We start from the raw sequence: 26511 nt of genomic DNA, 5'->3' as shown, positions 1-26511 counted from the left end.
ATAAAAAATAGTATATTTTTAAGTTAAGTGCTATCCACCTACCTAGGGCACCTACCTCCAAGGATTGTCTTAAGGACCAAATGAGGTAATGTTTGTAAAGTGTCACATAGGATGCCTGGTACTTAATATATGCTTGTTTACTTCCTTCCTTCTGCACAAGATTAATGAGCAGTGGAATGACCTGATCACATGTATGTATGCAAAAACAATACATTTTCTCAGATTACTCACATGACTAGTCTTAGGATGGTAATTTTAACAACCAAGGGAAAATCAAATAGTATAATATCTTCACGTGATCAAGAAGGAATTGAGAAGGCCTAGGAAGGTATACACTGAGCAAGTCAGGGAAGCCAAAACTGCAAGAAGAGGCAGGAGCAGTCATACTAATGAGTTGGCAAGGTGATTAACATACATAAATCTCTACGGTTCTTTAAGGACCAGCTATAATATGGAATAATCAGGTAGCAGCTACTTGAAGCCATTGCATCTAAATTATTATTTTTTGGATTGGGAAAATGAAAAAAACAAATGAAGTCTATTTTTTTCATAAAGAGGTTGAATCAGCACTTCCCAACTTAAAGAAAGAAAAATAACCTAATCCACCATGGGAATAATTTGCTGTACTCAGTTAAGCAACTTCTGCCATTTGGATGCTTGAGAAAATAGCTTGACAATCTGAACCCTAAAATGAAGCCTAATGAAGAGCCACCACATCTTCCTGATAGTACCCTCTAATCTAATCTACTTCTTTATCTCAGGGATAAACTGTGCTGAATTTTCTCTTTCCTTTGGATAGTATGTATACAAGCCACACTTGAAGACATCCATGGGAAGAGACAGCATACTTTGTATTATATAGAGCTCCTTCCCATAAATGCTTCTGCACAGGGAAAACCTGGGATGTTATTTCTATATCATTTTAGTTGATGGAAGAACTTCCAAGAGAGAACTATCACTTCTCCAAAAAGTTGAAAGCAAAATGATTGTTCATTGGAAAGGATGCTAGACAATACAGTATTACAATACAACAATACAGAGTTACTGCTTGTTTTAGACACTATGTTATGAGAAAACCGGTGAAACGTGGAAGGCTTATAAGAGCTGATGCAGAGTGGAGAAAACAGAACTTGAAGAATAAACACTGAGTTTTCGTGTGTCTTCAAAGATCTGGCGTAGAAACTTTTTCCACTAAATTAAAAGTTGCCTCAAGTTCTTAAAAGTTAAAGGACTTGTTCACAATTACAGTGCTAGTGTTGGTGAATGAAACTGAAATCCAGTATTCCTAAACTTCAAAAGTTGCTCTCTGTCCAACACACAGTGCAACTTCTTGAATAGTAAATATAAGAATGAAAACAAAACTATAAGGCAGGTGAACTCAGATCAAGGACAAAGACTACTATTATTTCCCCAGGCAAGAAATACCTTCCTTCTCTCATGGAGATGCTGAATATTACGTATTACAGATGAATACACCATATTTATTGCCTTTTCTTACTTAGTTTTGTCATCTGGGAGGGTGGGTATACTTTGATTGTGTGGGGTGTGTATATCAAAACCCAAAGCTACCAATAAGAAGCTTGAGTCATTAATATAGTGACATTACAGTCATGATAAGACAAGAGTATGACTTCCATTAACCAAAACTTAACTAATCAGAACGTTTATTGGGATTTTCTACTCTCTACTAAACTTATCAGAGAAAGGTGTTCATGGCAACACAAACTGCAATTTACAATTACACACTAACTTAAAAACAACAAAAAAGCAACTAACTTAAAAATAACTTACCCATAGAAAGGGCTTACCCTTTCCCTAGATGGGAAAATATCTATTGCATCCTCCAAACTCCACTTACAATCTTGGGCTGTGAACAGTGATACCTTGAGTGATCACCTTAAAAGCCAGCAAGATACTTTATCACCAAAGAAAGATTTACTCATGATCATTCTGATGGACTTACAAATTAGAGGGATTTATAAATCTGATGATCTTAGACATGATGGGACAAACATCAGAGACGCTATGGTAATGGGCAGTAAGGAGTGAAGGGGGAATCTCTCCATCTTGCAGACAACTTTAAGGATGTTACCATAGGATCATAGTAACCCAGGCCTAGAACTGCATGGGACCTGAGACATATTATCTAAACCAATTTGTTCACTTTACAGAGGCTAAGTGCCTTGCTCAAAGTCTCACAGGAAGTAAATGGCCAAAGCTGGGATTCATCCCCAGGATTCTAGGACCAGCATTATACCATGATGCCAATCTAGATGGCAGGTGATAAGAGCCTGGTTTAAACTGTGGGAAGAAGGTATTATAGAGAAGAAATATTTTGAAAATTATCTCTTTTTGGTGACTCATTGAGGTATAGGAGATAAAAAGGAGTCATCAAAGAGCTTTCAGTTGCCAAATCTAAAAGTCAATTTTTAGGTTCCATTTTTCTTGACTTCCTGCACTTTCTGACATCGTCAATCAATTTTCCTTTGATGCTCTTCTCTCTAGGTTTTCATGATACTCTTTTCTCCTCAATCTCTTTGTTATGCTCATGCCTACAAACCATGTGTGTCTCCCAGGGCTCTGGCCTGGGCCCTCTTCTCTTCTCTCTCTATGCTTCTTCACTTAATGATCTCATCAGCTTCCATGGATTTAATGACCATCTTGATGTTGATTATTCTCCAATCCTAGTCCCAACCTCTCTCTCAAACTCTACTTTCCGACCATCTACTAGAAATTTCAAACTGAATGTCCTATAGATGTCTTCAATTCAATCTAAACTCATTTCAAAACAGAACTTACTTTCTCCTTAAAATCTCCCCTCTTTGAAAACTTCCCAAGTATTTTTGAGGATTTTATAGTTGCTCCTGGGGACAAGAAGGAGCAGTTTGATTTTATTTAATTGGTGGGGGGGAGTTGTGCAGAAGGAATGGCATAATCAGACATGTGCTTTCCGACCATCTACTTTACTCAGTTTACTTAAACCACTCAATTACTCAGGCTCCCAAACTTGGAGTCATCTGTGGCTCTTCACTAACATATTCAATTATTCAATTTATTATTCAATTATATTCAATTATTTGTCCAGTCCTTCCATTTTCCCCTTCCTGTCATCTCTTGTAGGTACTCCCTTCCCTCATTTGATAATGTCACCATCCTATTGCATATTATTATACGGGGCATATCATAATACCCTGCAAGTTGGTCTTCCTCCCTACTCCAAACCATCCTTAACTCAGCTATCAAAGTGATCTTCCTAAAGCACATGTCTGATTATGCCATTCCTTCTGCACAACTCCCCCCCACCAATTAAATAAAATCAAACTGCTCCTTCTTGTCCCCAGGAGCAACTATAAAATCCTCCATTGAGCTTTTACAGACATTTATAATTTGGATCCCTCTGATCACTCCAGTCTTCTCAAACCACACATCCCCTCCTTTTCCCTCTCTGCCCACATATTCTGTGATCGAGTGATGAGTTCTTCCTTGCACAAGATACTCTTAAATCTTGATTCTGGGCATTTTCCCTGGTCATTCCTCATGGTTAGAATTTTCTCCCTCACCATTTCTGCCTTCAAGACACGACTAAAATCCCACCTTCTGCAAGAGGATTTTCCCAGCTCCCCTTAATGCTAGTGCCTTCCCTTTTAGAAGATTCATTGAATCTATAGCACACAATTGTTTGCATATTTTATCCTCCCTTAGACTGTAAGCTCTTTAAGGGCAGGGACCATCTTTTTGCCTTTCTCTGTATCCCTAGCACTTAGCACATTGCCTGGCATAGAGTAGGAGCTTAATAAATTCCCGTTATAAACCCAGGTGACTTAGTCATCTGGGTGTATATCTGCTACATGAGAAGACTGGATATCACTGCTGGCTTGCAAGGTCATGATGAATTTCAGGAGAGAAGAAATCACTGTAGATGAAGATTAAGGGAGATTTCACTTCTCAGTTTAGCAATTTGATGATTTTTCTGCTTTTTCAAAACCTCATGCCTCTATGATCCTCACAATATTCCTGGGTGGTAAGTAAGATCATTATTATTCTCTCAGGTTTATAGTTGAAATAACTGAGTTATTATTATATTTATATAATATATATAATATATTACTATATAACATTATTATGTTATATTGCTAACTTAAGTGTCACTTTCTAAGTGTTAGTCTTATTCAGAATTCTGTTTGCTCCTTCAGTTGGATTGTGAGATCCCTTGAACACATCTGGATATACCATTTTGCTTCCTTTTCATCATCTGGCAAATTGGGGATGACTTTGCTTGTATTTTCCAGAGTTTTGTGAGACTCAAATTCCCGTACCCGGGGCACTGATGATGAGCTATCAGGCTTTGCCTTTTCCTGCAATGACTAGCACAAATGGCAACCTACTTTTGATGGACTTCTCTAAGACTGCCCCTGTGCCAGTGAAAATAGCACCGGGATGCTTGCCTTCTCACGCACAGACCTACTTGGACCTGGAGGGCCATAATAAATGGGTAGGAGAGGCAAATCTAGTCCTTATTGACAGGAAAGACTGCCTAACACAAAGCACTGACTTAAAGCAGAACAGGCTTCCTTGGGAGGTCACAGATCTGGAGCTGGAAGGACTTCAAGGGTCATCTAGTCTGAGGCTCTTGTTTTACAAATGAGGAAATAAGGCCTAGGAAGGGGAAATGGCTTGTTCAAGGTGACAGAGGAAAAGGCACCCAGTTTTGGGAGGTGCTCAGAAGCTTTCTCATTTTATTACTCCTTCACTAGAGCTGTTCAAGCAGAATATAGTTGATCATTTGCTTTGCATATTAGATTGGGGATTTATTTCAGGGTGGCTGTGGGGCTCTCTTTCCACTTCCAGATTCTGTGTTTCTGTGACTTTTTGGGCTCATTCTCCAAAAAACAGCTCTAAAGTTTTGATACAGGAAAGAATCAAGTGGAAAAAACACAATGCTCACCCATGCTAATTAAATAATTGTTCTGACTATACAATCAAGTGAATCGGACAAGAGATTTGGAATCAGAAAGCTCTGAGATCTAATCCTTCCTCGAATGTGCTGTAATCCATTTTCAGAGAATGTTTTACTCTTTTAAATTCACTGCTGAATCCACATTACTTAGACATATTAGGTTTAATAACCTTTTAAAGTTACATGGCAAAAAAGGAAATTCTTCCAGCTTGTTTGATGCTAAATCTCCCATTATTCCCTTATCTTACCGAGTATTTCTAGCCTGGGTTTAATGACAGTGAAGATAATCTCCAAGGCAGATGCAGAAGGTGAGGGAAGCCAAACTGAACAATGTATTTCATTTTAATGTTATTATTTGGAGGAATTCAAACGGCCAAGTTCTTTGTGAATGTCATGCTCCCTGGAGCATGAAATGTAAGGAGAAATTGCCAGGTATTTGTCCTTTACCACTCTCTCACATGAAGAGCCTTGGGGGCTGATGTAAGGCTTAGTGGCCACTATGGTAAATGATCCTACTCAGCTTCTGTTCCGCTAGACCTGGGATGGCCAAAGTGAGGCCTGAGATCATGCGCTGCTTGTCAGAGATTCACCTGCCGCCACCTGAGCCAGCATGAAGAAAGAACAATCCGCGAACTGCATATGTACTGCAATTAAGATCGGATTCTCTTAAAGATCGAAAGTACCAAGACTTAGAGACATGGGAAAGTGTTCTAGGCAACTGGCAGCAGAGCAAAATGCTTTCATGATAAAGACAACAGAATTGGGGCAGTTCAATGGCATAGTAAATAGAGCACGGGCCCAAGACTCAGGAGGATCTGAGTTCAAATACAGACTCAGGCATTTAACACTTATTAGCTATATGACTCAATTGCCTAAAAAAAAGACAATAGAATTGAGATTGTCATTTCATGTAACTCTCTGGGATAAAGGCTAGTGGGGTGAACTCGAAATCAGGTAGACTTGGGTTCTAATTGTAACTCAAACACATTATATGTGTGCCTCTAGGCAAATCACTTTCTTTCTGAGGGCCTCAGTTTCCTCATGTGGAAAGTAAAAGGCTTAGATGAGACACCTCCAAGGCCATTTAAATAATGAACTCAGGGATTCTTCACTTTCGTCAATCAGGGACCCACCCTTCAGCAGTCCGGTGAAGTCCATGGAGCTCTTCTCAGAACAATGTTTTGTTGTCAGCATTATAAATGGAAGGCGATGCTGAATTTCAGTTATAAGAGACTGAAAATAAAGATGCAATTTTTCCCCATTCAAATTCATGGATATCCTCAAATCTATCCTTGGACCGTTTGGGAGGCCCTAGAAAGCAGATGAAGAACCTCTTTTCTAGATCTTAGGAATATTAGTATAAAACAAAACATGCTATTGTAATGCCATTTTTGGCAAAGTAAAAACAAAAGAACCACAAGTGTTTGAAGTATAGTCGATCACCATAAACAAAAAAAACTTCTACTTGCAGGTCTCAATCAGATGGACCAAGATGTTCATGAATTATGATATAGTAACAGGAAGATGCAGGACAGTAGTGTGCCAGTAAAAGGTTTAACAAGTAGCTCTCCAAAAATGCACGACACACTTTTAATATTAATCAACATTATTAACATTTTCTCTATCCCTTTCTTACGTCTTGGTGACAAAATAATAAATCAGGCATTACCTTGTAGCATTTGTCTGAAGTGTAAATGCTAACACTGAAAATTTAACAATCAGCTCCCAGAAGTTGGTTTGAACTGTCTTGACCACACTCCTGAATACAGGGCTCTGGAGGACCTGCAGTTTAGATCCCAGACTCTCAGAAGCCATCTAGTCCAACCTGTATCTGAGCAATCTGGGCTCACTAGTACTGAGTGCTCAAGATGGAGCTTCTTATTTGTTTGTGGTTTAATTTTAGTGCTACTGCTTTGGCAATTTCTTCTCCAAAAAAGCAAAACTATCTAGAAAAATAAAACAGAACAGATTCTGCATACAGATGAAGACATGGATGAATAACACAAACACTTGGCACTTCTATTCAGTACCAAGTGAATCAGCCATTAAAATTCTGGAAAAAAAACCCCCACCGTTTCAGCCCTTTGCCAATGATACTGCTTCCTTCCCTTGGTTGGACTGGATACTCTGATACTATTATGTTACTGTTTCAACTAGAAGAGTATTTCCCCTTATAAACCTTAAAAAAGTGAGACAGAAAAATCAAATACCTCCGTCATTGTCCAAGCTGTCTCCACAAACCATTTCCATGACAATGTTGCATCCTGAACCACTCCAGCCCACCTGACATACACAGTGCCAACCATTCTGATCCAGGGTACATCTCCCATTTCCAAAACACAGCCCTGGGCAACCATCTGGAAAAAGAGCAGAGGGAAACAATAACCAACATGTCTGAATGGGATTGGCCAACAATGATCTATCTGCCTACGGGGATATGGCTTATCATGTGGGCTCCATTAAGATGAAGTATTGAATAAAAGGAAGAGCATCTTGCTCACTTGCAAAACCTTCCCAGGGAACTTGTTATTCCTTACTCTGCAGTACTTTCCCTTGGAGATCCAATTAAGCATTATTAATGCTACCCCAATTCCCAATATATGATTCAAATTGGATGAAAACTGTGGCAGGGGCAAAAATAAGCTTTTTAGTTTCTTTTTGAAAATTCATCTCCTCATTTCAATCAAAACTGGATCAATGATGTGAAGACTGGTTCTGGTTAATATGCTGGAAAAAGACAATCACTTCTCTTAATAGTTATCTTCCTCCTGTGACTTTGCTACCTCTGGCCTTCCTCTTTCTTTATGTTGCTTCTACCCTTTGATGTACCATCTAGACCATGTGCTCACACATCTCCTCATGTACATGTTGCCTTGGAGTTGTGTGACTCTTGTTTTGTGGCCCTTTGCCTCATCTCTCCAAAACTGTCAGTTCCTTGCAGGGAGACGTGTGTCTTCTACCTCTCAGACACGCTACTTAGCATTTAGCATAATGTTATTTATGCACAGAACTGATGCTTGAGAAGTCATTATGTGCAGAAAAAATATCTAATTTCAATACTAACAGCTGACTGGGATAACCGGAGTCAAATGTGAACATCTTTGTCAGTGCTCCTTTCCAATGTTGTCCATGAAACTCTCCAAGAACAATCTTTTTGCTAGCACTGGTTCTCCAGAAATGCTCTCCTCTTTGTTCCATCAATAATGTCTTTCCATAGGTGGACTCTCTCTCTCTCTTTGGCTACTGAGATTATCAGCTAGGAAGTTGCCTCTATCCTGGGAGCATAAACGTGCTTTCCAGGAAAGAAGGGGAATGTGAGAGGAGGGAAGAAGTCTTACTGCTAGTGGAGTCTTCTTCTTGCAACATGGGAGTGAATCTGAGTTCTTTTTGGAGACAGTCCAATCACTACTCCCTTCCGTACATTTTAGCCTTCAACAACTTAACATTCATCTATCCAGAGAAGAAAATGTAAGAGCATAAAAGAAGAAAGAAATCCCTAGATATTGTGGTCAGTAGAAGTAACATAGGAACCACCTTCAAACATCTTTTCAAGCAACCTCTTGGGGACAAAGAAAGATAAATCTTCCATATAGAAAGAGAAAAAAATAAAAATGGAGTTGGTTGCTAGGTAAAGCTAGTAAGTTGTATGTGCAGTACTCCCAAAAGGTAATATAGGTTGAAAATAGAAATGTTTTAGACATGTTGAGATATTGTCATGGATGAGAAATTCATAACAGGTTTTTAAAAGGACACTCTGGACATTTTAGGTGTCATCCTTAACATTCTGATGTTGATGTTAGGAAGACTGCTCTATGCCCTACTATACCATGAAATGTTTCTTTATGTCCTCTTAAGGGACAGAATGCTGGACACAAGGGAATTGGGGAATGCTCCAGTTGGGCAGCAGAATAAATAAGCTTGTGCTGGTCACATTCATATTAAGAAAGGTACCTAAGATCTACCCATATTCGGAATCTGTCCCTTGCTGTTCACATCTGAGCCTCTCTCACTCAAGCAAAGAAAAATGACAAGTCCCTTACTTTGCCTATCAGCCCATTATTTGCTATAGCAAATGAATGTCTTTTTTTAATCTTGAAAAATTCAAATTCTTTTTTTTTTGTGAATGTGTGTCTCCCTCAGTCTATCACAGCTTGAGCCCAGGAACATCACAGGTTACTGCAAGTGAAAGATACATGCATGTTTTCTGTTATAATGCTGGCGAGAAAATCTTACCTCGGACAGCATCTAAGTAGTGAGCTAAAGCAGGAAAAAAACAAAAAGGAAGAATGGTTGAATAAATTTCTGAGAGACCAGTGGTTGGTGTGTGTGTGTGTGTGTGTGTGTGTGTGTGTGTGTGTGTGTGTTCTAACGGTTTACCATCTGTTGCCTTATAGGAGAATTGTAAACTGTGAAGAGCTGAAATGCTGACTTGTCACCCGTGGGTGCTGACGTTGGGCTGTGTGTGAGGTGGGGGAGGGAAGAGATGAATGACATTTAGGAAAGAAACCCAATTAGCCTCCTTCAAAATGTCATATTTCATTAAAAAATGTCATCTTAGTTACATCTTCTGGGGAAAAAAGACTAGCTCGGGCTTCTTTTTGGTGACAGCTTTAGGAGGCAATATTTGTGAAAACAACTTCGGTTATCGTTGGAATTTCAATCTCACCTCTCTTCTCCATTTTAATCAATATTAAATGTTTTCCACAATCATCACAGACAAGACTTATCTTTACTAGAGTAGAAACTCAGTTTAAGGTATTACACATAGATTGTGTGTGTGTGTGTGTGTGTGTGTGTGTGTGTGTGTGTGTGTGTAGGGACTTAGGACAAACCATTCTCCCTACCTGAAAAACAATTTAAACAAATTTCCCACTGTTGGAGCATCTAGACTAGATTTCATTTACTTTAAAGGTAACACATCAATACATATACTTATTCATTAAAACAGCCCTAACCAATGAAATGCTCTTAGTTTTTCAAAAGGGAAAAAGGTAAGGACATTTTACTTTCCTAACAAAAGACACAGTCCTATTGATTGAAGAAGAACCCCAAACATCTTTAAAATAGGGACTATGGAGAGTGGGGAAACACTGAGATAAAAAATATTCGTCTCAAGTGTCAAGGAGATTATGTGAAATGGGAGCATAATTCACAGGACTCTTTTCCCTCTGCTAGGCAATACCCATGACTTAAAAACTTTCCACGGGGCAGCCATTTAATTAGCAAGGTTCGTTTATCATGTCCTAAAATATCATGGCACTTACCAATAGTACAGTGGTCTCCTTCCCATCCTGGGCTGCACTCACACTTCCCATCTCTGCAGTGCCCATGCTCAGCGCAATGAGAAGGGCAGGTGCGCTCTTCACAGGTGGGTCCTACCCAGCCTTCTTCACACTGGCAAATTCCCCTGGAACAGACTCCATGGCTACCACAGTCCATGGTGCAGAGCTCTGTAAGGAAATTCAAGAGAACATATACATTCATCCTGAGATCTATTTGATTAAGAACCATCTTGACTTTCACTCAGACAGGCAACTAGTTTTGGGCAAGTGAGGGCCCTGCCCAAGGCAATAGTATGGGAAGCATCAGTTCTTCTTCTTGCCAAAGTGACTGACATCATCTCTGTTTGTGCCTACACATGCACAAGCCACCTTAGGGTCCCATATTCATGGTATCCTGTTTTCAGGACCTGTCTTTCTCCCAGTCCTGACAAGGGAGTGAAGGGAATGGACTCCTTTTGGGAAGACTAAATCTGTTATAAGATGACCCTCGGGGCTGCTCCTGATCCTGCTCCCTCCTGTACTTGAGTTTGTCCTAGGTGTGATAATTCTTGGTTATAGCACTGTTACAAATACCTGTCTAAAAGGAATTATCCTTTCCCAAGGCTCCATGGATATGCACAAACATGGAAAATGTAAATCTTTTTACAAAGAACCATAGTAGTCAGGTGAACTTGCCAAAGTGCTCCTGGGTGCTAGAAGTTACACCTCTAAAAGTCAAATAAAATCTAAAATCCAAACTGAGTTGGGAAAGTTGAGAAAATGATAATAACACTCAATGTTTAACAATGAAGCTGATGCCAAACAAATATCGAGTGAGTTTCATTAAAAATTCATTAAGAACGCCAAGCAGGGTGCAGGGAGTTTATGATGTTACAATAAATCATTGAAGAAACAGGAAACACACCCGATGCTTCATTCAGGAAGGCAAGTTCTACAATGGAAAAGATGTTAACTTTTTAATAAAATCCACCGTATACAAAAGGTGAAATTGTGGAAGATGGCAATCAGTCTGTTTCACTAATCTTATTAACACTATTTGCATTTAGTTGAAACATTTTAAAACGACTCCCAATTGATTAAAAAACTCCCAGACTTCTTATCTCAAAATGCCATTCAATACAGAGTCAATGTCCTCATAGGGGGTACTAGCACTCCAGCTGCATTCGCCTCTTCTCCCTTGCCTTTTTTAACCCCCATTCATTGAAAACCTGAATAATAAATCCGGGCAGTTTTTAGTCTGATATATCTCATGCTAGAGGGTGACAGCTGCTATGGGAGCTTGTTGACAAGAAGGTACCGACCATCTGGGACACTGAATCCTATTTGGATGAAAGAGGGCAAGTTGACTACTTTTCATAGTTTTAGGCTGAAAGGTACAGAAGGGGAAGGAATGTTTGCGTGATGTCTACTACATGGCAGGCACCGTGCTAAGCACTTTTTCTAAATATTATCTCATGGGACCCTCACGATAACCCCAGGAAGTAGACGTTATTATATCCCCATTTTACAGTTGAGGAAATTGAGTCACACAGAGCTTAAGTGCTGCCCAGCATCATGTAGTTAGTAAGAGATAGGAAAGATTTTAATGCACAATTTCCTGTATCCAGGTTGAACACGCTATCCACTGTGCCAGCAGCTATCTCGAGGTCAGAACAAATAGCAATTCTGCTCCGAGAAGAGGGCAAGGTGGTAGAAAATCATTAGCAGTATGTCCATACAACAGTGACAAAAATAGAAGAGAAAACCAAGTTTACAACGAAATTGGTGAGAGATCCAGTTAAGCAAAATGATTCTGAAGGCATTTTAAGGAGAAACTGGAAGAAAGACAACAAACAGGCCAAAAAAAAAAGAGGAGAATCTCTATAAAAGTTGTGATAAACTCTCCTTTCCCACAACAACACTAGAGTCATCACATTTTGATCCCAACATCGTGGTCCTTCGTGATATAAGAGGAAGGAGAAATATCATACACATATCATCATCATCATCATCATCATCAGCTAAGACAGGAGAAGACAAAAGGCAGGCTGGTACAAATTATATTCCATGAGACCAGTTCTTTAGAGCCACAGAGTTGGCTGAAAAGTAGGAAGGATATTTGATTCAGCTGCTTATTGTTTGGTGCTTTCAATATTCAACTATCCCCCTCTAGGCAGAGAGAGCTCCTAATTCTATATTTCTATATTCACCTTCTCTCTTGAACTCCAGATTCACATTTCAAACCAGACCACTTGAACATCAAAATGCCTTGCTGGTACCTTTCTGTTAGTGACATCCCAGAATCACAATAACTCAAGGGTCAGAAGAGTCTTTGGATGGTTCAGAAACCATTAAGTCAATTTCTTTTCGAACTAGAATCACCTCTACAACAGCTTCTCCCTCTAAATGGGGATCTGGCCTCCGGGTGAAAATCTCCAAGGGAGGGGGAGTCTCCTTCTTCTGAGGGCAGTCCATTAAACTCTGGGATTACTCTAATTAGTAAGCAATGCAGTTTAGTAGATAGTGGGCCAGGAAGACTTGGTTTCAACTCCACCTCTAAACCTTCCTGGATGGGAGACCATGGCTATCTCTAAGTGTCTAAATGACTCGCCTCAAGTCATAAAGGGATTGACAAGAGCTCAAATGTAAATCCAGGTCTCTAACCTGAGAGTCATTGTGCCATGTTGTCTTCTTTACAAAGACATAGCTTGTTGGTTGATGGAGTTTTCTCAGTTGGTAAAAATCACAGATCTTGAGAGGAGTACTGGTAAAGAAGTTTTTTATATAATGTCTGGATTTCCCAGGGCCGCTGAACTTGACTGGAAGAAGTCAAGACAGCTGTGTCGAGTCTCTTCTAAATTTATTCCAGCCCCTATTCCACTTAGCCCTTTCTGCAGCTCTCTAATCCTCTGAAACATCCACCAGAGTAGCTTTTTAAAGCCTTTTCTCTTCAAGCTCCTACCAACACTCCTTCCTACTCCCTCTTAGCAGGGGATTTCGTCTCAATCTTCGAAAAGAAATTGAGGTCATACATAGGGAACTCCTCCCATTCCTCTGCCACCCCATACTGCAAACATCTTCATTATATCTGCTCCTCTCCTCCTTTTCTTCAATTTAGGAGTATGAGTTTAGACCCTCTCCTTGCCAATATCTATCTTTCTACTTAGACTTTTGATCTCATGCCCTCCTGTCTACTCTGGGAACTTGCCAGACTATCTCCTCTCTACATTTACTTTTCAAACTCTTCCATCTGGTGCCTTATTCCCCGCTGATAAGCTCCCAAACTTTAAAGCACCATACTCTGACCTTACTATCCTCTTGAGATATTGTCTTGTCTATTCGTTACAAATTCCTAGGGGAAAAAAATCTACACTTGTCTCCAATTTTCTAGCTTCCCATTCCCTTCAACTTGACTTCTCCCTTAACTTTTGTCTAAATGATTCTAAGATCACCATGATCTCTTTTGAAAAGTCTAAGGCTTTTTTTTCTTAGTTCTTCTCTGTCTCTTGACTTCTATAGTATTTGCTTCTGCTGGATCTTCTGGATCTTCTCTCCATCTTGGGTTTTCATAAAACTGCTCTCCTAGTAAATGTCTACCTGGTAGGGGCAGATAGACCCTTCTCAGTCTTCCATGCAGGATCATCTTCCATAGCACATCCTCTATTCATGGAAGTCCTTTAGGATTCTGTTCTGGGATCTCTTCTCTTTCCTTTTTATATTCTCTTTGAATGGGTAGTCCCATTTAATTCCAATTTAATTTAACTATCATCTTTATGCAGATCATTCCCAAATCTCCATATCTAATTCCCCCCTTTCTCCTGAACTCTGGTATCATATGTCCAACTTCCTGCTGGACACTTTCCTATGGGTACCGCAAACTCAGCATCCAAAACAAAGAACTAATTTTTCCTCAAAATATTTTGCATAACATTCTTATATCCATCAAGGGCAAATACTCTGATTGGTGGTTGTGCACTGCCTTTACTTTGAGATAAAATAGAAACCTATTCAGCATACAAAGCCTCTTGAAATGTCCAGCTCCCTTCAAGCCAGAACTTACTTAAGCACCATTTCTTTCTAGAAGTCTTCCTGATTCCATCTAAATTTACACCATGCCCTCGACCCTCACCAACTCAACATCATTTTATAGATGGTCAGCATTCATTACTGTCTATAAACATGTTATGCCCTCTTGTCAGAATGTAAGTATCTTTTATCCTTTCCTTAGCATCTATATCACAGTGCCTGGCCCACAAGATGCACTTACTATATTTTCATTCAGTGATTCACCATTGTGATTGCCTCTTCTGGCTGTTCTCCAGCTTATAAAATCCTTCCTAAAGCATGGGGCCCAGGGTTGAATTTGATATTATAGATGTGCCAAGACCAGGGCTGAGAAGAACGAAACTAGAAACCAATAGCTTCTGATTTGGCAATGGTGGGCTATTACCATATATTTTGAGCCTAGTACCATATGATCTAAGCTGAGAAAAGCATGAAATTTATTTCCCGGTCAGCTTTTTTTGTTTCATAGTCATGTCTTGACTCTTATTGATACTATTTGGGATTTTCTTGGCAAAGATACTAAAATGGTTTTTGTTTCTTTAGCTCCTTCTTTAGCTCATCTTACAGATGAGGAAACTGAGGCAAACAGGGTAAAGTGACTTGCTTGGGGTCACAAAGCTAGTAAATGTCTGATGCCATATTTGAATTCATGAAGATGAATTTTCCTTCAGGTCTGGCACGCCAAGTTTGGCCCTCTATCTACTGCAACACCACTTAGCTGTGCTTGGTCATTATTAAAGCTCCAAAATTTATGGTGTGTATGTGTAGGTGGGTGTGTGGGTGTGTATTATAATGCTCCTGGGGGAGTAGAAGTGAGAATATTTACCTTCTCATTTTAAAATGTTTACTCTCCTACAAAAAGGATCTAAAATAATGCAAATAAAAGAAGGATGCCTCATTTTCACACTATTATTTGACATAATTTTAGAATTCTAGAGTAACAATAAGACAAAAAAAAGAAATTGAAAGCATAAAGATTAGCAGAGACAAAATTATCCCTATTTTCACACAATACAATGGTTTGCTTAGAAAACCCCTAAGAATCAATAGAGACTAAGTGGAAAAAATCAATAGCTTTAGTAAAATAGAATGATACAAAATAAATATGTAAAAATTATTGGCCTTTCTCAATAGCAAAAATAAATTGCAGGAGGAAACAATAAAAAGAAAAATCCTATTTTAAAAAGCCCTACAAAATGTTGAATATATGTTTGGGGTCAGTCCAATAAGATAAAAAGACACAAAGACTTACAGCTACAAAACATAGTTTAAAGAAATAATTAAAAATAAATTGAAGGGATAGTCACCATACCATATGGTAAGGCCATGCCAACTTAATAAAAAAAATGATAATAAGCAATTTAATGGACAGATTGAGTTCTAAATCAGTCAAGGTCAAGGTCAAAGAGATGCTTTACAGAGCTAGACAAAGTAATGTCAAAATTTATTTGGAGCAACAAAAAGTTTAGAAACATAAGGGGATTTTTTTTTAATTATGAAAGGTAGGGGAAATAACACTTCTAGACCCTAAATTACATTATAAAAGAAGCAATCATAAAAACTATTTAGTAATGGTTAACAATATTTTAATGCAGGTCATTTGAACAGATTCAACAATACAGAATTTAAAAAAGTTAAACTCGATAATTCAATATTCAATAAATCCAAGAATATAATAAGTTTCATGGAAATGAATTCCAAAACTGACAAAAATGGCTGGAAAAATCAGAAAAAAATTTTTGGACAGAAATTAGGTTCAGACCAATACTTTATATCATATACCACAATAAATTCAAAACATTTTTGTGATCTGAATGTACATGGTCATATAATTTTTAAAAATCTAAAAGAGAATTTCACAAGTAAGGCTAAAAGGAGATTTCTTAACCTCAAAAATGAATAGGGGAGTCCACAAAGATAAAAGAGAATTTATAGGAAACTGACAAGTTTTTAAATAAACAAAATGAATGAGACTAGGACAAGTAGTGAAAGTGTTGATTGGAGTTAATATATGCTTCAAATTTCTATGACAAGGTCTTGGTATCCAGGATACATAGTAAACAAACACAAATATACAAGATTAAGGACCATTCCCCAGTAGATAAATAGTACAAGGAGATAAACATTTTTAGATTACAATTAACAATCTTATGAAAGACAGCTCTAAATCACACACACACACACACACACACACACACACACACACACACACAAACAAGAAGCAAATTAAAAATTCAAAGTTTTACCTCACACATCAAATTGGGAAAGATAAAAAAATGGAAATGATCAATTTTTGAAGGGTTTTGAGGAGACAGAAATATAAATACATTGCTATTAGAACTGAGAAATTAGTCCAATTGTCCTAGAAAGCAATTTGTAATTATGCCATTAATATGGCTGGAAACAAAGTTAATGATGGTTTAATGAAGATTTAGCTAAATAACTTATGATATGTTAATTGCAATGGAATATTACTATATTATACTATATTATATTATTATGAAAAAAACAGAGAAGCAATAACATTTATGAAGAGGAAAGTAAAAGGAACCAAGAAAAAAATACACACAATGCTAACAAAGGTAAAAATGGAAGAACAAAAACAATAAAAATTCAAATCTGAACTCTGAAGAAGAATTGAGAAAAATGCAGAGATGAAAGACAACTTGCACAGAGTATATATCTATATCTATATCTATATATCTATCTATATCTATATCTATATCTATATATCTATTAGCAGATATGGCTAATAAGATGTAAAAACCTAAGACATCAATAGATATAATAAAAAAACTTTGAAAGGAAGAATGAAGAAAACTAATTTTAACTTCCTTATTTATTCTTCAAAAGTTCTGGACTACTATATCATTTTCATCCCTTGGGCAATATTGTTCTATTGTTTGAGAAGAAAAAGGAAGACTAAAGCATTTGGATCTTTTGTACTTCAGGCAATTTTTCATGGAAGTTTTAGCAAAAGGAAATCTGAGTATTTGAGGACCCCTAGATTTTCATTCCCATTTTAAGGAGATTTCTAAATTTGATTAAAACAAATGATACATTTGAGTTTAGAAAAAAAAAACTTGATTAAGTATTCTTCCTATTTTAGAGTGAGCAGGGTGATGCTCTGAAAGACTATATAGCCAAGGAACCTGTAGTCAAATTACGGCTTTTCTGGGGACCTTGAACAAGTGGGATCTGGCCTCTTGTGGCCTCAGTTTTCCTCAACTGTAAAATGAGACAGTTGGGTTACATTACTTTTTTTTTGACAGATATATCCTACTAGTGACTCATACTGAGCTGGCAGTCCATTAAAATCTTTAGCTATCTTTTAGATGTCCTGCAGTCTAACCAAGACTCCCCACTTTGTACTTGTGAAGTTGACTTTTTGAATCAAGAGTGAGACTTGACATTTATTCCTCTTAAATTTCTTCTTTGATTTGTTCTGACATTCTAAGACATGAATAATTTTTTTCTGGATCATGACTATCAATAATACGAGTTCATATTCTCTCCCAGCCTTAAGTCATCTGCAAATATGGTAAGTATACAGGCTATACCTTTAGATAAATCACTGATAAAAGCATTGGGCAGCACAGGACAAAGTACATCTGTACTTTCAAATGTAGATGGATCTCTTGGACTCACCTTTGCTTTAGTCATTTAGAATGATATAGAATGTATCTAAACATATTACTGTCTTTAGAATCCACATCTCTCCATCTTTGCATTAAGAAGAGCATGTCAAAGATTATTAAATGCTTTGTTAAAATTGAAGTAAGCATTCCCCTGATGTACCAATCTAGTAACCTGTCCAAACAGGAAATGAAGCCAGTTAGCCATGATCTGTTCGAGATGAGACCATATTGGCTATGATGATTGCCTCTTCCTTTTCTAGATACTCACTAACACTTTTATATTATGTTCGAGAATTTTTCTGGCAGTTGAGGTCAAGATTTCTTGTATTTTGCAGATTCCATTTTGTTCCTTTTTCTTAAATAGTCCAATTTTGGCATGATCCACAGTTTAATAAATACCTTTTCAATGAATAGGTATGAGCTTGATAAATATTTTTCCAAATTAATCTATAGATAAATGGAACTGGAAGGAAGAATCAAAGCTGTATAGTTACATAGACACAAAGAGGCTCAAATAAGATGACTTTCTTAGTAAAGCAAGAGATAGAAGGGCACCTGTAAAACATCAGAGAAGGAGTTTAAGAGAACTGTGTTTAGCAACAGACTTTAAGGGTTGTGCATCATGACTAAATGAATCACTAATTCTAAGCAGGCATCTCATAACAATGCATCCCTGCTCAGAGGGAAATGAAAGGGCATGGGGAGATTAGCACAAATCCGTTCCCATTATCACTCAGAGCTCTTGCCCTACTGATGGTGAGCTAGGATTATCATTTTATACAAGGAATAACATGCAGGTACATGGGTGTGTCTTAAAGCTACCTAGTAGCTCGGTACACCAAGTAACCAGCGCAAAGACATCCTGCTGTTGTTATTGCATGTGAACACTGTAAGAGGCAGAATAACCCCAATGGAGAAGTCTTCTGGAGCAATCACTAACTACTATGGTAAACAATAGGAGTAGATCTTAGTACGCAATCCATTTCAGGCAATGGCAGAACAGTGTTAGCAAGGACTATAAATAGGAAGGAATCTGGGACAAGTACACTGGGTGCTGGAAAGAAAGGCACTAAGAAAACCAATAGTACAATGACTTCTCTAGCCCCATGTTGGGAGGTGACCTTGGGGGTGGAATTTGGGACTCCGACACTGTCTGGGGAGTAGCTAGAAGGTGGAGATGAGAAGCTTTTTGAGGAGTCCCAGCAGTTGAGCACTTTACAATGGTAATAATCCCACTGGTTCTGGTTCTCTATCTCTTCTCTTTTTTCTGTCTCTCTCTCCGAACAAATGGGGTCGACTTGGCTGTATGGTATTAGGCTCTCTCCTGGTCCTTGCACATGCAGGTTTTGGGCTAAGTCCGTATTTGAATCCTCCCTTCAAAGGTCAGTGAGAAATGAAACTTTGTAGGATGGAGCCACTGATCAAGCAAATGGGATGAAATCTTAAATTCCCTTGTATACTCCCTTCCCCTCAATACCACGCCTTGATCAAAGTGTAAGGGGCAACTCCAACCATGAGTGCAAGTTTTAGTGTGATAAGTAGCCAGATAGAAAGTTGTTTTCCTGTAAATAAGGGATTCACCTGAAAAATACATTATCATCAGACAAGAAACAGATATTAAACAATGAACATTTGTCACTCTCAACGGTCATAACCCTGCACTGTTTCCAGTGCTGAATGGTGCCTCTGGACTAGCTAAAAACTGTTTATCCATGACAATCTTCTTTCCCAGTTGGGGTAAGGGGGAGGGTTTAGGAAGAACAAGATAACAGATGTTGACAACTGTGTGATTTACAACAGGTGAAGTTGAATGGTATTGTGCTCTAATGTATTTGTCTCATGAATAGTTCTATTCCACGTGTACTATTTTCTATCTGGCTGAAAATATATTAACATTACAGGGCTGCAAAAAATGACAAAAGAATGCTAAAATATAAACATTCTTCTCTGAAAATGTATTGCAAAGGAACATGAAAAATATAAGCAGACTTTAAAGTTCTATTGAGACATTTCATTTTTAATAAGTTTCTTTCTCCATGCCAACAATGAACAAGACTTGTATAAATTGAGCCTGGATATAACAGGAGCATTTCTTTGTTGCATGCTGACAAAGAACAATTTGATTAAACAGTAAATCCTTTAGAGTCCTGCTCAGAGACATTTCTCCGAGATTTACTTTTTAGACAAAAATCTCCTAGCGAAGTAAATTCTTTTCCTTGTGCCTTCCTAGCACTTTGGCAGTACTCAGTGTTGGGCAGCAATGGCAATGATACTGGGGTACAAGAATCAGTTTCTATATAAGCTGGCTTCTAAGAAATACATAAATACTGAAGATACATTTTCTTTTTCTTTTTCCACAGTAGCCATGTTGTAGAAAAAGTAAGAAAAATAAAGAGAGAGGAAAATATATGCTCGAATCTGTACTGAATCCATCAGATCTCTATTGGGAGGTGGATAGCATTTTTCATCAGGAGTACTTTGGAATTGTGGCGAGTCATTGTGTGATCAGAATGACCAAATTTTTCACAGTTGATTATCTTCATCACGTTGCTGTTACTATGTAAATTGTTTTCCTGCTTCTGCTCATCTTACTTGGTTCATCTAACTCTTCTCAGGTATCACCAAAATCATCTCCTTCAACATTTCTTAAACTACAGTAGTATTAATCACATTCATATACCATAGCTTGTTCAGCCATGCTGTAACTGATGGACATCCCTTCAGTTTTCAATTGTTTTTCACCACAAAAATAACTGTTATAAATATTTTTTGTACATATGGATCACTTTTCTTTGTTCATTTTACAGAAATGGCCCTACTAGTAAAGGCGTGCAGAATTTTTAGCCCTTTGAGCATAGTTCCAAATTATTCTCCAGAATGACTGGACTAGCTCACAGTTCCACTAAGAGGTATACCATTAGTGTTTCTATTTTCCCATATTCCCTCCATCATTTGTCATTTTGTTTTTTGGTCATGTTAGTCAATCTAACAGGTATGAAGTAGTACCTCAGAGTTATTTTAATTTTACTTTCCCTAATTAGTGTCTATTTAGAGCATTTTAATATGACTAGTGATACCTTTGATTTCTTTCATTTATTCATTTTTTGGAAAACTGTTCACATTCTTTGAACACTTACCAGTTGGGGAATGGCTCCTATTTATTACAAATTCAGCTCATTTCTCTATATAGCTGAGCTATGAGACCTTAGAGAAACCTGCTATAGAAATGAATTTCCCAGTTTCCTGCTTTCCTTTTAATTTAGGGTGCATTGGTTTTATTTGCATAAAAACTTAATTTAATATAATCAGAATTATTCATTTAACCTTCCATGATTCTCTGCAGATCAACGTGTGTTTTTCAAGTACAGCATATTGAATATGGCCAAAGAAATGGGAAAGTGGCCAAAGGTAATGTCAGGGTCTAAAGGAGATGAGGTGTTACCTATAGGACTTCAGGTGGGAAGTCTGAAGAGAGTAGGAAGTCTAGCCCACTGGAATCAAAGAGATTGGTTCTCACTTTTTTCACTTAGATTTTAGTTAAACTTTTGGTGGGGGAAGTCTAGGGACTATTTGCTTGTTGTAGATACTAATGTAGTGCAACTGGTAGGAAGATAATGGTTAGGATGAAATTACTAGTTGGGCTAAGGCAGTCAAGACTTAAAGGGCTTAGAAAAATACTAAAGTCAACCAACCTGATATATTTTTGGGGGGGAGGGGAAGAGGATAGATCACTTGCTCTGAACTAAACATTTTTATTCACTAACTAAAAGAGAAGAAATGCTGTTACTAAATTCCCTTGATCAGACACTGAAGAATTATTAGCTCTGAAGAAGACAGACTCTTTTTCAAGATCTCCATGTATTGAGAGACCACCTGGACTTGGAAGTAGTAGACACAAGTTCTGGGCTTACAGATAACAATTATGTGACCTTATACAAGCCTGGAACTTACTTTCCTCATCTATTTAATGGGGTACAATAACACTTGCAATCTCTAACTCATAAATAGTGTCATCTCCAGTAAGATAAAAAATGGTATCCAGCTTCATAATGATAAAATTCTACCTAAAAAGCGGTGATTAAAAAATTGAATAAGTCATCTGCTCTTAATAAAATGACTTCTTATCATACAATAACAGTACTTAGTGCTTTAAGGTTTGCAAAGAGCTTTGCATATATTGTCTCATTTGATTTATTTGTGCAACTTGCAAACAGGCAGCTTTTAAAATTGACTACAACCCCACTGCAAAGCCTTTTACACCAACACAGATTTGTTTTCACTGTAACTCGTTCATTTTTCCCATAGGCTCACAGGGAGTGGAGGATGCAGAACACAGGTGTTCCCCTTCATCCTTACTTCCAGCTCACTTGGGCTACTGTGTGGGATCTTAGGAGGATTGTACATTTTCCAGTTTACAAAGCTCTTTAAATTTCACATACCCCTTATAGCTTAAAGTTTTTTTTTTTGCTAGCTATATTTAGACAAAAATCAAAAGACTTGGATTAAAACACCTTGTTGTAGAATATAATGAATAAAAACTAAACAACAACTATTCCAAGTCTCTGTAGGTCTCCCTACTCCTCATTCTTGAAGGCTCTTAGGTAATAAACTGGAGAAATTTGAAGTTCAATCACATTAGACGTTCAAAATGGCAACAGGGCTAATGTTTCACAGACCCTGGAGAACACATGATCTGTGATTTTCTGCATAAAGTGATTGGTTTTGCTTTTATAATTCTGAAACTCCCAAATGTTAAAAAAACCCCAACAACCCCCAAACCAAAAACAACCCTGGCCTGGCTCACTAATTCTGAATTAAAAAAAAAAACTCAGTTTGCTTTTTCACAATACAAGCCCCAAAGTAGAAGGGGAATCTGCATCTTTCTCTTTGCTGATACTGTAAATCATATGGAGGAAGGTTAATGATGTAGCAAACCAAGTCACATGGAGGTGCTGTGTGTGTTTCATGTGTGTGAATGCATGCTCACTTGAACCTAATAAACTGTTTTTTTTTTTTAACCAAAGCAAAGTGAAATAGCTCACAAAGGGCTTAAGCATGTGTTTTGATCTCATTAGCTTGCTCCTCCAACCACTGATAAATTGGAAGCCCATGTCCTACTGATCTTAGGTCAGGAGAATCATCTTCCATTTAAAGGAGAGTACATGTGGGGTATCTACAATTTGTTCTTTTTGCTTCCCCCTTTTCTTCCTAGCAATGAAACGAATGTGACTAATACAAGTTCTACCCTCATGTTCTTGCAAATCTCTTCTTCCAATAAACCTGACAACTGACTGCAGAATTTCTGAAGTATCCTGACAAGACAAATAGAGGAATGGCAGAGCTTAGAGTTAACCCATCTGAGCTTTGGAACACACTGGCTAGCACATCTCACTGCAGAAGCAAGTACTGTTTGGATGAAGGACAGTTTATATTTAACAAGAAGAACATATTCTGAATTAAAGTGAGCTTCTTGTTTTTGGTCTTTTGGTACCATTAGGAAAGCTCCTCTGTTATTCTGCGAAGGCTCTAGGCAATAAGCAGAGGCACGGTGATGAAGCTATAATTTCTGAATCACCAGCCAGGAGAAGCAGAGGGATATAGTGGAGAGAGGGATGAATGGAAATCAGAAGGCTCTGGCCTTACATCCCACTTTAAAAGCCTTGCGATTATGGGAAAGCCTCCAAACCCTCTGTTTCTCAGGATCTTCATCTGTAACATTGGAATCATGGTACTTGTAGGACTTACTTTACAGGATTATTGTGAGGATTATAATTTAGGTAAAACATAAAACTCCTACAAATCTTAATGAGTCATTTAATCTCAGCAAGATTCGGGGAACCCTCTAAGACTATAATTAACCAGTAGGTCAAGGTACTTGACAAATACATAGAAATGTCAGATAATATTGTTTATTTTTTATTTTCATAAGTTTTTGATGTTCTTATTCAGACTTGTGATTTCCTCAAGGTCTAGTGGGGAAACTCCCTATTATAACCTGAGAGAGACGCCTGGATGCATTGAGAGGCAAAGTCACATAACTAGTAGGTGGCAGAAGTTCTCTCAATATTAAGCAGCACAAACTTTGACCCTTACAAAAAAGGGGAGATAATCAATCTGCTAAGAACTTCAAAGAGATCAAGCAGAAGCACTAGGATAATGAGTAAATATAGAACTGTCCCAAATGATGTCAGCAATCATGTTAAATGAGCACTTTTCCTCAGAATTTATGGGAATTCTTAAGCTAGGATCTGTGAGCCATTAAAAATATTTTGATAAGTGCATTTTAGTACAATTGATTTCCTTGCTAATCTTATATATTTTATTTTATGCAGTTACAAACATAACCCAGCTAAAGTGGTACAGAGGATAGAACACTGGGCTGGGAGCCAGGAAGAGCCAAGTTCAAATCTGATCTAAGACTCTTATTGGCCAAGCCATTTGACTACTCTCAGATTCAATTTTCTCATTTGTGAAATGGGAATAATAATAGTACCACCTTCCAGGTTGTTGTGAGGATTGAATGACATAATTTTTATGAAGGACACTGAAAGCCTTAAAGTATTATACAAATGCTATTATTTTTATTCTTTTTCTGAGAAGGGATTTATAAATGTCACCAGACTGCCAAATAGGTAAAGGATATAGAAAGTTAACAACTTCCCTCTTGGAAAGGAAAATTATTATATACCTCCAAATAGTTACAATAACTTTTTGTAGTATCAGATAAGTAGAAGGCAAGCACAAATAGGCCACAGCACATTAATCATGATGATTTCTTCAAGGTCCGAAGCTCCATGGAGGGCAGGACCTGTATTACTGGAAATAAGGCTGAGATTCAAGAGATGGATGTCCTACATGCTATTCAGTCAGGCCACAAATATTAGGAAAACCTGCTGACTTCCAGTACAATGGGTGGATTCCTATGGGTTTCATGCAATAAAATGAACCAAGAATATGCAGAATAAGAAGGAATGAGGGAACTGATTGACAGTGATGGAGTGAAAGCCATGAGGGTCGCAGAGTCATTCTGTTATTAAGATGTTAAGTACTGCTGTCACCCCAAAATGAACTTTCCCTCTTCACCATCTTCATCATTCTCTCTCAGTCCAAATCCCAACTGGTGACTTGCCTATTTCCAGTTTTGTCAGCTTGAAATGTTACTATTATTTTTGTCTTTTCTTTATCTCACACATTTAAGGTGGTCACTTGTACCTACTGCTTGTACTTCCTGTAGCGTGTCTTTCCTTCATCATTTCCCTAAGATGACCACTACCCTAGTTCAGTAATTCATTCATACCTGAAGTACTGTAATAACTTAACTGATCTTTCTGACTTTAATCTTGTCTCTTTTCAATATATCCTTCACATCTTACAAGATTCGTCTTCCTAAAGTACAGCTGGGATCATGAAGCTCCCTATTGTTACAGAAGTCTAAAGTCCTTAGAGTGCCATTCAAAGCATCCTACTAAAATGGCCCCGATCAAGGGCTCCCTTATGTTTTCAGAAGTCTCTACCCAAAATAAACAGCTCTCATTCTCTGAGATGACCTTTGTCAACTCTAGTCTTTTGTTTGTGCTACTGCCTCCTCCTTGGATACCCTTCATCTCCAGTAAATGAAATTGTACTCGTTTTTCAAAATTCAGCCCAAATGCAATCTCTACCAAGATGCCTGCCCTGAATGTGGTCTGAGTCTTTGGGGAATCAAGGAGAATACTAGGGACTGGAGAAAGCCAAGTTTGCTGATAAAATGGGACAGAAAGATGGCAGATCTCTCAGACTGTGGGTTAGATTGATTGTTGTCCAAAGTCTAGAATGATTAATAAAAGGATAGCTAGTGAATACTGAGAAAAGGAAGTGATGATCAGTACAAATATACATGGGTTCATTAAGAAAAATCAAGGCACTAATAAGATCAGTGACAGGGGAATGCTGTAGAAATAGTATGTATGGCTGGATTTCAGCAAGCCACATGACAATGTCTGTCATAGTATCCTTGTGGTAGTCGGGATGACAGTATAGTTCAGGTGGATTTGGAAGTGGCTGAATGAATGTACCCAGAGAGTAGTGATTATAATCCTAATGTCAGCCCAGAAGGACATCTCTAGTGGACTGCCACTATTAATTATTTGGATGAAGAGATGGATGGCATTGGCTAAGAGAAATATACCTAGAGGGGAGTGATCAGTAAGGTGAAGGGATTCAAGAATCTGCTAAGGGAATTGAGGATGTGTCTAGTTGAAAGAAAAGACTTGGGGGAGATAAAATATAATAGCTGTCTCCAAGTATTTAAAAGGCTGTCCTGTGGAAAAGGGATGAGATATGTTCTATTTGGTACTGGGAAGGCAGAACCAGGAGCAAATGATGGAAGTTACAAAAAGACAGATGTGGCCAAATTAAAACAACAACAACAACAACAACATAGAAAATGCCCTTTCAAATATAATTTTTAGTTGATTGAACAATTAGCGATGCCAGTAAATGGCACTTCATAACTTTGGAAATAATGACTTTCCTGTCATTGGAGGTATTCAAGTAGAGTGTGGATGACCACCTCTCGGGGACATTGCTGAAAGGTTTCTTGTGTAGATAT

General features: G+C 37.9%; 1 protein-coding gene across 1 annotated transcript in view; it reads right to left on the bottom strand.

The window, feature by feature from the left end:
* The window catches only part of TENM1 (teneurin transmembrane protein 1), an 828896-nt gene that overhangs the window by 163724 nt on the left and 638661 nt on the right, over positions 1 to 26511 (bottom strand). The window contains exons 13-14 of the mRNA XM_051969260.1: positions 10222 to 10407; positions 7168 to 7314 (exon numbers count right to left, since the gene is read on the bottom strand). Coding sequence (XP_051825220.1) covers positions 7168 to 7314; positions 10222 to 10407 — 333 coding nt within the window. The remainder of the gene's footprint in view (positions 1 to 7167; positions 7315 to 10221; positions 10408 to 26511) is intronic.

The sequence above is a fragment of the Antechinus flavipes genome, chromosome X (genome assembly GCF_016432865.1).
Source record: "Antechinus flavipes isolate AdamAnt ecotype Samford, QLD, Australia chromosome X, AdamAnt_v2, whole genome shotgun sequence".
Classification (NCBI taxonomy): Eukaryota; Metazoa; Chordata; class Mammalia; order Dasyuromorphia; family Dasyuridae; genus Antechinus; species Antechinus flavipes.
Note: the sequence above shows the minus strand (reverse complement) of the source record. Positions and strands in the feature narration are given on the sequence as shown.